General features: G+C 33.3%; 1 protein-coding gene and 1 long non-coding RNA gene across 3 annotated transcripts in view; one reads left to right on the plus strand and one right to left on the minus strand.

Moving 5' to 3' along the window:
* Cc2d2a (Coiled-coil and C2 domain containing 2A) overlaps positions 1-5,142 on the plus strand; it is a 104,852-nt gene extending 99,710 nt beyond the window's left edge. For both annotated transcript variants that reach the window (XM_072526847.1, XM_072526849.1), the window contains 2 exons: positions 1,050-1,241; positions 4,884-5,142. In XM_072526847.1, the coding sequence (XP_072382948.1) occupies positions 1,050-1,241; positions 4,884-5,072 (381 nt within the window). In that variant the 3' untranslated portion in view covers positions 5,073-5,142. The remainder of the gene's footprint in view (positions 1-1,049; positions 1,242-4,883) is intronic.
* Positions 1-12,719, minus strand: part of LOC140437364 (uncharacterized) — a 53,871-nt gene that overhangs the window by 1,854 nt on the left and 39,298 nt on the right. The window lies entirely within an intron of this gene.

Raw genomic sequence — 12,719 nt, forward strand, 5'->3', positions numbered from 1 at the left:
TTCTTTGGTTTATTTCCCAGAGTTCGGCGCCGTACAGCCCAATACTTTCTATTATTGTTTTATAGATTCTTCTTTTATTTTCTTTTGTTATTTTTTAATTCCATAATAGTCCGTGTAGCTGTCTGGTAGCTGATCTTGCTTGGCCAATCCTGGAGTGTATTTCTTCGCTACTTCCTGCTTTTGATGTTATTTGGACTCCCAAGTATTTGAAATTGTCTGTTGGTTTTATAGTTCCCATTTCGATTTGTAGGCTTTCTGGTTTTTCTCCTACAACTAAGTACTCAGTTTTCTGTATATTAATTGTGAGGCCCCATTTGGTATACTCATCTTCCAGTTTTCTAAGCATGTAACCTACATCACTCTCGTCTTCAGCTAGAATGGCTTGGTCGTCAGCGAAGTGTATCGTGTACAATCTATCATCTCCGATTGGGATGCCCATATTGCAGCACTTTCTTCTCCACACTGAGAGTGCCTCATTTAGATATATTTTGAAGAGTGTAGGTGCTATGCAGCAGCCTTGCTTTAGGCCCTTACTAATAGGAATTTCTCTAGTTAATCTATTTCCAGTTTTAATGTTTGCCGTCATATTTTTGTAGAGTTGTTGTACTGCTTGTATATTTTTTTGCTTATTCCTTGTTTTTCCATTGCTACCCAAAGCATTGAAAGTGGTACACTATCGTATGCCTTTGTCAGATCTATAAAGACTATATGAGTTGAAAGGTTGTGGGCTAATCTTTTCTCGATAACTTGCTTTAGAGATAATATACTGTCCATACAGGATCTGCCTGCACGAAAGCCATTCTGTTCTTCAACATCTGTCATCTCTTTTTCAATTTTGTTTTTTATTATTTTTCCATACAGTCTTAAGAGTGAATTATAATTACTTTAAATATAAACGTCTGTATATATACATAAGTACTACAAGTATACAGTATTTTTTGCTCAATTTTACTTGTCGGTGTTTGTTGAGAGACTACGTTACTTTTTGCTATAAAAAATATTAATAATCACTATACAGATATTGTGCAATATAACTGTTGTTGTTGTAGATTGAAATGCAGTTAGAAAAACAGCTTAAACGGAAATTTTCCAGGTTAAGACAACTAGATAGGACTATATGGAATAGTGGACTATCAAGCGTATTGGCAAACTTTTTAAGAACTTTTGAACTAAATTGCATGTATAATAAAAACCACAGGGAAACGATACACGAGTTATACGAGGAAATATCACAATATAAGGTAAAGATAAAAAATGAAAAACAAATACTCACACTTATTTTCATTCATTTATTTAGGTTTTATTTTTTAATAAGAAACATTTGCAAAATATTTTTGATTCAGATTTTATTTATGTTTTTATAATTTTATGATTATTCTTACAGTGTGAATTATATCTAGTAGATAAATCATGCAGTAGTATTTTCGATCAACTTTTTGTTAATACGTCCGGTTTTAATCCCCATTTGACTGACATACTGACCCTCATAAGTGTTGTAACTACACTGCTTGTTATTTTTTCTAATTGCCGGTCCAGGTAAGTTTCGAGTCTAGTATAACTTTGAGATACTTAAACCTTTCACTTTGGCTGAATTACTTGAGCCTGCAGCTTTAGAGCACCTAACCCCACTAGTTTCCATGTGCGTGTGAAGGCGACTATGGTGTATTTGTGGGGACTCTATAATTTCATTGTCTCACTAGTTCTAGGGCCTCGTTCATGCGATCTGTGACTAGCATATCGTACTTTCCTTGCGTAATGATTACCAAATCTTCCGCATATCTAATTGTTTTTTGATTATTTGCCCTTAAAGTTCCTATTAGTCCGTCCATTACCAGATTCCACAGCAGTCTGGATAGAATTCTTCCCTGTGTACATCCTCTGTCGACTTGAGCCAACACGGTCTCTCCAAGGATAGTGGTTTTTGCCACTCTATTCCTGAGCATAGATTCATTCCAGTTCAGACATAATATGTCCTCGACTTTTTTGTATCTCAAGCAATTGGTTATGGATGTTATTAAAGTGTTGTCGAAAGCTTCCTCTATATCCAAAAAGGCTCTCAGCATCACTTTTTTTACGAGATTGTGGAGTGCTGTTTCGGGTGAATTCCTTGCTTTATAGGCCTATTGTCCTTGACATACTGGAGTGTGTACCAGTGTTTTATCCCTAATATACCTGTCGAGCAGTTCCTCTAATGTCTTTTGTAGGAATGACATTAGACTTATTGGTCTCAAAGACTTTGACTTTTCCTGTCTGTTTTTCCCGGTGTAGGGAAAATCTCTGTCCATGTTTTAGTTATGTACCCAAAGGCTACACTACTTTTGAGTATATTAGGTGTTCTGCTGTATAACAGATCCGGTCCATTTTGTAATAACAGCGGATATATACCATCCATTTCTTGTGATTTATAACGCTCGCATGAGTTAGCCTCTTCTACTTTTTCATAGTTTACGTTTTACGTTAGTTTTTAATCTGGTTGACAGTCTGCCAGTTAGTTTTTAAGGACCTTTGCAGAGTTTTGTTGCCTACAGATTCCCAGTCAATTGGCGATTTAACTATTTGTGATCCATGAAATTGCACCCTGAAGAGCTCCTCAGCCGTGTCTCTTCCTGTTTTGGTATAGTTACCATTGTCATTCAATAGTGAGTTAATTGCTTTGTTTTCTTCTTTTTCACCTTTTGAAGTTTAGCGCAAGCATTAGAGCTTTCAATTTCCTGAAGGAAGCAACAGTGCTTCCTTCGTGTCTCTCTTGGCTTCTTTCATAGCTGTATCATTCAGTGCCATTTCTAGATCCCTGTCGTCATTTATCGTTCTTCTCATCCTCGACAGATGCTGGTCTAGAACTTCTTTATAACCCTTCCAGTTGGTTGAACGTGGGTTCCTATAAATGACTTTTGCTGCTTTCCCCTCTAAGGTGTATCAAATATGTCCATGGTCTGAGTAGCTCTACCCCTCAGACACAATATAAAATTAAATATAAGGTTGAATGCTCGGATAAATGAACTTTGATCAAATATGTCATTTGTCATTTGTCACATGTCACCCCAACATTTCCGTTAGATCGGGAGCCATTCTGTCTCCGGCTTCTGTACGCAATGTAGCTTTTCTCAATAATTTTAAAGTGTTTGTTTGTCCTTGTGTAGTGTAGTGTATTGTACAATTATATGTTTATGACATTTTATTCTTGTCGGATAGGCCGCAATTGACGAAGTAAGTCTATAAACGTTAATCACATAAAAACCTTTATCAATCATAAACTTCGAGTTTTTATCGAAGTTAATTAATTTCTTTAGTTAAAAAAACGTTTCTTGGCTTATTTCATATTATGCCCCTGAAGATGATCTAGGGATCGAAAGTACTTGGGCAAGATTAAATTAAACTGTGCTCGATATATGCCTTTTATTTGATCAAAGTACAATATAAAATTGATTAGGAAATTTGACACTATTGTAATGTCTATTACTTCCTTTCTACTTTTGGTTTTAAAAGTCGGTTTTTTGTCTACATTGAATATCTTCAATTTATTTGTCATAATAAATTGCATTAAGTACTCTGTACTTAGTCCTTATTTAATCACATTAGGGTTTCATCACATAGCAGGAAAACTGCAGGATACTCTTCCCTTGTGCTTTACGGTTGATGATGATGTAGTGGTAGTAGAAAATACTAAAAGAGATTTAAAACAAAATCTGTAAGAGTGGAGACACATTTTTAAAGTTTTTAAAAGTATATATAAAAGTATAAAGTTAAAAAACTTTAAGTTTTTAAACTCAGTAGGACAAAAAAAAGCTTTTGAAGATCATTGAATTTTTTAGTACTTATCGGATTTAAGGTATATCTCAAAGAAACCAGAGAATCTTCTAAAGATTGATGATTTCTTCTACCAACTCTTCGGTTAAAGTCTACACTCTAAAATTCCATATCGAAGTCTGTTTTAAAGTACAGAATCAATACTGCTTGTGAAATTAAAAATTTTTCGTTGTTCTTAGTATTCTTCTTATTTTGAAATGGTAAGAAAAAGAAGTTGGCGAAATCGCAAGAATTGTACAGTTTATTAAAGTCTTTAAAATTAGACGTTGTCATTTCATACACTTTGAAATCTTTGTTTTTTCCGGAAATTCTAGCCAACTGTAAATAATCCCATGGGGTAATAATTTGAAAATTAGGACATTTTTTAGCTTCTCGTTCTATAACTGAATGTATGCTGCCCACCTCCATGTACGTATGCCCTCGCAAAAGGAATTTGTGAGTTATTTCTTTTATATGTGGATATCTCGAAAGTAGATAAAAGTAGCACATAATCATATGTAAGTTCCTTGGTATGGGCAGTTATCGGTCCAAATAACAACCGAAGTTGTGCTTTGAGGTAATGAATGAATGTATTGGACTAAGCATGAGACCCTTTCGTTTCCACCTCGGCCAGCAATTGATTCATCCCACATTAGACAGTTCGCCTGTTTTCCGTTGAATCATAAATTGTATAATTAAAACACCAAAGTTTTAGGCTGTAAAAACTTTAAGAGTTGGTTAGTTTTGGGCAAGGGAGACATTTTTGTAAATATATCATTAAAACTTTTTGTCCAGTGAGCCAAAATAGTAGAAAAAAAAATTTTTGACAATACAGCTTTGCTCTGAGGTACGGATATATATATATATAATATATATATATATATATATATATATATATATATATATATATATATATATATATATATATATATATATATATATATATATATATATATATATATATATCTTCTTCTTCTTCTTCATTTTATATTGACATGACTTTGTTTTTTAATATGCCTCGAGTAAGTTGCAGTACATAGTATATTATGTATTTATAAAATACTATATACTACATACTGTTTTTACCATTATTTTAGGTGTCTGGTTTAGCCTGGAATATACCATTTACAGGTTTAGCAGAATTGGTTAGAAAAATTAAAAGATTAGGATTCCATATACAACCTGAAGATGACACAGAATTTGCGTTTTCAGTGTATGTTCATTGTTATCCCGGTAGATTGCTATCGGTTTGGATATTTATAATGAATATTAAAAATATTGACTAAACAATGTTCCAACTTAAATGACAATTATGGTATAAATATGATAGAATAATATTGTTAGTTTTACGATCTTAATAAAAAAATAAAGGATTTTGAAAATATATTTATTTATTTGCTTACTTCTTTATTATGGTGCTAAATTTTAGGAATTAATGTAAGCCCGAGAGTTGACTGTGGTAGGGACTAGATTTATATTTGAAAAGTTCCCGTTTCCAAAGTTCTTATCTTACCGGATCTTTCTGATAGCGACGGTTTAATGTTATACATGTTTGGTGTATTCTCTGCATCTTAAAGAATATGATGTTTTATTAAGCTTACTGAAGCAGATTATTAATGGTTTTTTCTTAAATATTTGAACGGCATTAGTTGTTTAGCGCGTCTAAGACCAATCAGTGTTTGCAATCAAAAGAACTGCACCTAACAACAGTTTGTTTTGTTTCTATCAGTTAGTTTTTTGGTTTTTGTCAATGCAATATTACACAGTTATAAAATATGGCAGACTTGATTAATTTTAATTTAGAAATCACTTGATATTTCTGCTATGTTTTTTAATTTATCTGGCGAGCTATAAGTACCGAGTTGTTTAGAATTTTAGCAAATTTCACACAACCAACAACATATTTTAGGAAAAGCAAAAATATTATTACTAATAAATAAAAGTTACTTATTCGCTGTTCCGGTAGGACATTGACATAACTGCAAATTTATCGAAAATGAGTTTATGTCATCATTGGGTCCAAACTTGGTTACCCCATTCGTCAGATCATTGTCAGACGTATTGTTCAGTTTTTAGCCACCAGGGAGCAGATGCGTCCTATTTAAAAACTCAGCCGATCTCGGAGAAATAATGACAGAATGTATAGTTGTGCTTCGATAGGTCGAGTGTGTACTTGTACCTACGGTGCAATATCTCAGTTGCATTTTCTTGTCTGCTGGTAGGATGATTATGGAGTCATCATTCTTATAGCCTTAAGTTCCTCTTTGCTTATATTTTGTTCAATTTTAATAGACTTTTCCAATTCAAGATGTTATAATTTAAGTTAGGTGAAGTCCTCCTTCTAGTTTGAAGACATCAAGAGACAAGGAAATATGTACTTTAGGAAATATGCACCAATAAACGTCTGGCCATCAACAATTATACTTTATTCCTTCTTACATACAGAACAATACAAAACTTGACTGACAGTAGTTTATTTCCTATTTATGACATTACTCATTGCACTGTCAACAATGTCACTTCATATAGAACAACATCCACTTTTTATGTTGGATATTCTAACACAAGATTACATAATACTGTATTCTTCCTTTTTGTTTGTTGATAAATATAGAGATATTTTCTCCACTGAGCTTATTATGTCTAATTTTGGAATAGATGGATGAGTAACAGCAAAGTTTAGACCCTTCGACAGTATTAAACTCTCCGTTGCTTTTAAATGTCTATTTGGTAAATTGACAACCGTCGCTAATATGTCATTATTTCTATTGAGGTTATATAAAATGTGTATACTCTTTTATTCTAAAAGAATATTAAATTTATTTAAATGTATATTTCTTTGTTTCTTATTTGAATTTTCATATACTATATGTAAACTGAAAATAATTTGATCAAAATCAGAATTTGATATCACATTGAAAAGAAAATCTTCAATACTTACAATATCTTGTTCAACAAAAAATAAATTCCTCCTCCTCCTAAGTGCCTTCTCTGTTGAGGTTGGCGATCAATATGGCAAATTTCTCTCTATTCTGGGTTTGATGAATTAATTCATTTCCTTTTGTGTGGGTCCAATCTCTGATGTTTCGTAGCCAAGATTTTTTCTTTCGTCCTATGCCCCTTTTACCTTTAATCTTGCCTTCTAATATTACCTAAAGCTGCTTAAATTCCCTATGGCGCATTATGTGTCCTAGATATGACGTTTTTCTAATTTTGATAGTATTAACCAGATGAGGGCGTGTGTTCATTGCTCTCAGTACTTCTTCATTCGTAGTTCTGCTGGTCCAGCTTATTCTTAGCATTCGGCGGTACATCCACTTTCAAATGAATTTAATTTGTTGACGTCATACTGTTTTAATATCCAGGTCTCACAGCCATATAGTAATAGCGACTACACATAACACTTTAGTGTTCGCAATGTTATTGAGACTGATAGCTTGGGGTTACAGAGCATTTTACGCATATTCATGAAACCAGATCTTGCTATTTCAATGCGTCTTCTAATTTCTTTTGAGTGGTCTACTTGACTATTTAGTTCTCTGCCCAGGTATATGAAGCTTTGGGAACTCTGAAGGGTGATACCATTTATTTGTATGTTAGGTGTAACTTGTTCATGGGGGTTTTTATGGAATACCAGAATTTTGGTTTTGGAAAAGTTAATGTCCAAGCCCAGCCTGTGACTTTCTTCTGATAATATGTTCAATATTCTTAGTTGGTCTTCTGTTTCTGCTAATACTATGGTATCATCGACATATCTTATATTGTTACTGATGATTCCATTGGCTCTGGCACCTTCAGGGCGATCTTCAAGAGAAGCTCTAATTATGAGTTCGGTATATACATTAAATAATAGGGGGGATAAAATGCACCCTTGACGTACTCCTCGTTCTATGTTGATGTACTTGGTGTTTCCGTTCTCTGTTCGAACGCATCCTGGGTGGTTCCAGTATGTATTACTTAAGACAGCTATGTCGTGTCCGTCCAACCCTACTTCTTTTAGCACCTCGATCAATTTTCCGTGTTTTATGGGGTCAAAGGCCTTTCTATAATCGACAAACCACACATACAGCCGTTTTTGAACCTCAAGATACCTTTCTGCCATCAGTGTCAATCCCATAATTGCTTCTCTAGTGCCTGTACCCTTTCTAAAGCCATATTGAGAAGGACTCGGGTATTCTTCAAACTTATTTTGAATTCGGTTATAAATTATTCGCATAAAAATCTTAGCGGCATGACTCATTAGGTATACAGTTCGATGGTCCTTGCTTTTTGTTTTTTAGAAAGAGCTATATATAAGGATGTTACCCAGTCATGCGGTATTATGCCATGTTCATTATATAATGTTGTAGAGGGATGTTAATTTCCTGACAGCATTATCACTTAGGTGTTTAAAATGTTCGGCTGTTATTAGGTCTTCGCTGAGTGCCTTGTTGTTTTTTGCGTCTTTTATTGGCTGCAAAACTTCTTCGGTGAGAATGTTTAATTTTTCATCTGTATCTATTTGTGGGGGCTCTTCTGTTCTCTGATCACCAAACAAATCTTTAAGATATTGCTCCCATACTTCTTTCTGTTTTTCAGGGTCCAATTCCATTTGGTTTTTCTTGTTTGTTACAATCGATAAGTGTTTGGGTTTCCATATTCCAGCTACTTCTTTAACCTTTCTGTGTAGTTCTCTATTTTATAGAGAACTCTCAATTTCTCTATTTTATATGCTTTATATGCAGATCTTCTACCTCTTTACATTTTTCTTTCATTCACTCTTCCTTAGCTACAATCAGGAACAAAGCGCATTACGTTGTCCTGAATTGGAATCGGTTAGAGAACCATGTTGGAGTACTATTACCCAGGGCTCCTACATGAAGAGCATTTGGCCGATAATTATGCCCCTATCGCGCATCAGAGTGCTATAGGGGTGAAAGAGATGGTCTGGAGCATTGGAGCGCGGTGGAGTGACTCCCGTTTTTAACTCGAGTTAATACACCTAGCCCCAACAAATTGTTACACGTAAACATAATTCGTAGGGGTGCACATGTCTCACAGACTGGGTTTACTTAAATTGCTTGCTTGCTTGCTTAAATAATTTTATGCGGCCCAGTGCAGTGCATGTTGACAAATAATAGAGAGCTACGGTGCGTAATTGTGCAATATATTATTTTTGTATTATGAGGAAAAAACGATATACATGAGTAAATGAATTAGTTTATACAAATATGCACTAAATAATTATAATTGTGAAATCCTAACTAAAAATCTACATATATTAAATATTTTCTGGCCCCTAAGGCTGCTCTGTCACTACTTATGTTATTAGAAGTTATATTATCAAAAGTAAAAATTAATTTTTTTAAAGTTATAAAAAATTAACTATTTTGTTCATTTTGCTATATTTTGAGCAACAAATTAATTTAAATATTTTTATAGATTTTTGTATGTTTATATTTAAGTATAAATAGATAGTTCTTAACCATAAGCGAAAACTTAAAAAATACTCGCACTAAATTGTTAATAATGAAAAAAACACGCTAAAGTGTATGTAGAACACGTGTAGGTCTTCTTACTATTAGGTATGTTATATTAACGGAAAAACTTATTAAATACCTGGCTATTACGATGTCCTGAGAAAAACTCATTTCACTGTACTATTAGAAGCAGATTAATAAATGCATTCAAACATATAGTAGTAACGCAGTAGAAACGTTAATATAAAATGCGCAGTATATGTTAGAGACTTATAAATTTATTTCTAAGAAAATGCACGTGAATACTAATTTCTCGATAATATAATATAACATATTTTTAACCATTATGCACATTTGCACGTTATATAACAAATCGTTGGTCGAGGTCGTATCAATTACTAAAGGTGAATGTTTGGTATAAAACCTCAGGATGCAAAAATGACATCATTAAGGTTGACGGACTCTATACATAGACATTTTTTATTTGCCAAGATGTTCTCTGTAGGTCAATAGTACATAATTTTATTTACGCCATATTTGCAATACAAACAGTGACTTATGGGTAATTTAGTTAAATTTGCTACTTTAGATCTCCTAAATTCACAATTTATTCAAATTTTAGAAAAAACTGCAGACTAATCCTATTGTGAAATGTTTTATAGCCATTTATTAAGAAAAGTTAAAAAAAGACGTTAACTTTTTATATAATGTTATCAATGACATCAAATCGTATACATTTTGACGAGATTAAATGTATGAATATTTAATAAAAAAAGGATAGGATAATATATTCAGTATACAAAATTAATAAAAAATATTAAACAGCGTATGCAAAAATTAATTAAATATATTAAAAAAGTATTTTAAAAACGATAGAAAAAAACTACAAAGGCGAAACGTTAACTCATCATCATTCTTTTTGCATTTATCTATATGCGGGGTCGGTTTTCCTAATTACATTTCTCCATAAGTGTCTATCTTGAGTCATATTACTATTAATACCCTTTACTGACATGTCCTGCCTAAGCGTCTTCCCTCAGATATTTTTTTGTCTTTCTCTCCTACTACTTTTAGAAAGCCGCAGATCATAAATTCTTCGTATTGGGTGATTACTGTCTCTATGTTGAACATGACCAAACCATCTTAACCTATGCTCTCATCTTAGCAACAATTGGTGTCACTACTAGACTTCCCCTAATATACTCATTCCTAATTTTATCCTTTTTTGTCACTTCACTCATTCATCTAAGTATTCTCATTTGTGCCACATGCATTTATTGTTCCTCTTCTTAACTGCCCAACATTTAGTTCCGTACATTATAGCTGGTCTTATGGTTGTTTTATAAAATTGTTCCTTTAACTTCATTGGAATTTCTTTGTCACACAACACATCACTCGCTTTCTTCCACTTCATCCATCCAACAATTATTCTACTGCATGCATCTCCATCTATTCCACCATTACTCTGTAACACCGATCCTAGGTACTTAAAACTATTACTTTTCACAATCATTTTTCTTTCCAAATATATCATTCTATTTGTACTAACTCACATATTTAAATAGACATTCCAAATACTCCGTTTTTGTCCTTTTTCCCCAAGTTTTGTCCAAAGTTTCAAACCTTTTTCCCCAAGAACATCTCCACTGTTCCAGTTTTTGTTCTAAGTCGCTTTCAATATTTCCTACTAACACTACATCATTAGCATATATTAAGCACCACGGAATATTACCCTGTAGTTTCGCTGTTATTTGATCTAGAACTAATGAGAATAAATAAGGACTAAGCACCGGGCCTTGGTGCAATCCTACTTTCACATGAAATTTATCAGTCTCCCCCACACCTATCCTAACACTAGTTGTTACTCCATCGTACATGTCTCTACATATTCACCAGGGACTTCTTTCTTATTGAATGCCCACCACAGAATCTCCCGAGGAACTCTATCATATGCTTTTACAAGATCAATGAATATCATATGAGCGTTTGTTTCGTTATTCCTGTATTTTTCCATCAACTGCCTTATAATGAAATTTGCGTCTGTTGTTGATCTGCCTTGCATAAAGTAAAGTAATAAGAAGTAATATAGAAGAGAGTAATAAAAAGCAATTACTCTCTTCTATAATATTTTCATGGTGTGACTAAGTAGTTTATGTCCCTGTAGCTTGTACATTGTTTTTGTGTAGACGGGTACTAATACACTGCTTCTCCATTCGTCTGACATTTGTTCAACTTCCGTAATTCTATTAAATAGACCTCTTAACCGAAAACAAACAAACAGAAAAAAGACGACACTTAAACAATTATACAGAAATGCCCGAGCCAGACAAAGCAAACAACGGCAATAAGAAAAAGACATAATTTGAGTCAGCCATCTCTTTTAAATTAAACGTTTTCCAAGTCTATTTTTTTATTGGAATCGCCTCAGAATGTAGCTTGTATCTATAATCACTCTATGTGCCAGTCGCAAACCTTGTGCCTTTTTTTAACAAAATCTAAAAAAAAATCCAAAAATCGAATTCTTTGCTGTTTGCGCCCACATTTTCGCCCATAACTTGAGAGATATTGCTCCTACAAAAAAAATTATACAAGGTAAAAGAGCCCAGTCTTTTTTTTTAATTTTAATAAAAACTTATTAAGGATTGTGAGTAGAAGGCTTATTACCCTAACATTCATGGTTATCTGCTCACACCAGCAACGATTTCATCATATTGTTTTTTAATTTTACATAATATTTTACCAGGTAAAATTAAAAATTTAAAGTTTATTGATTAAAAAATTGCCGTAGTTGAAAAAAAAAATTAAAAAATAAGTTTTTCCTTTAACCCTCCGTTAGTGGCGTGACTAAGAATGCCATATTAGTGGCGTTCGGGACAAATGTCACACACTTTTATTTGCCATTTTTTTTACTTTTAGTTTATTTTCTATGGAAATATAATCAGTAGTGTATTTATCAAGATAAAACCAAAAAACTTTTACTACAAAAATTTGTTTCTATCAACGGTGGAATGAAATGTGGATAAACTTAGTACAGCCTTGTTCTTTTCGAACAAGAGGACACCAAAGCGCAGCATTCGTAAAAGTCGAATACGGAAGAGTGCTCTACTCTATTTCGTATTGAAAGGAATTTCTTTGGTATTTCCCGTTAATTTTTTTTATCGTTTCTACGTAATTTTTTTTTTTCTGTAAATAGTCCTTTTGCTAAAAGGAATACCGGTAAACCAGTTATCGCCTGTAATATTTCGATTAGATCCAAATGCTAGTTTAACTAACACAACACAATTTCTTCCCCCGAGTTGCTTACTTGGTAAGGACCTTCTGGCTGAATAACTACATAGGCTTCCAAATTTAACGTGTAAGTGTCAGTTAAAGCAAATACTTTCAGGTCGTATTTAGCTGGCTTATTCGGTATGTACTGCTTAAAGCTGCATCTACCTCTCAATGCTAGAAGTTGTTCGTCGACTGTGAGGTACT

Source organism: Diabrotica undecimpunctata, chromosome 3, assembly GCF_040954645.1.
Source record: "Diabrotica undecimpunctata isolate CICGRU chromosome 3, icDiaUnde3, whole genome shotgun sequence".
Lineage (NCBI taxonomy): Eukaryota > Metazoa > Arthropoda > Insecta > Coleoptera > Chrysomelidae > Diabrotica > Diabrotica undecimpunctata.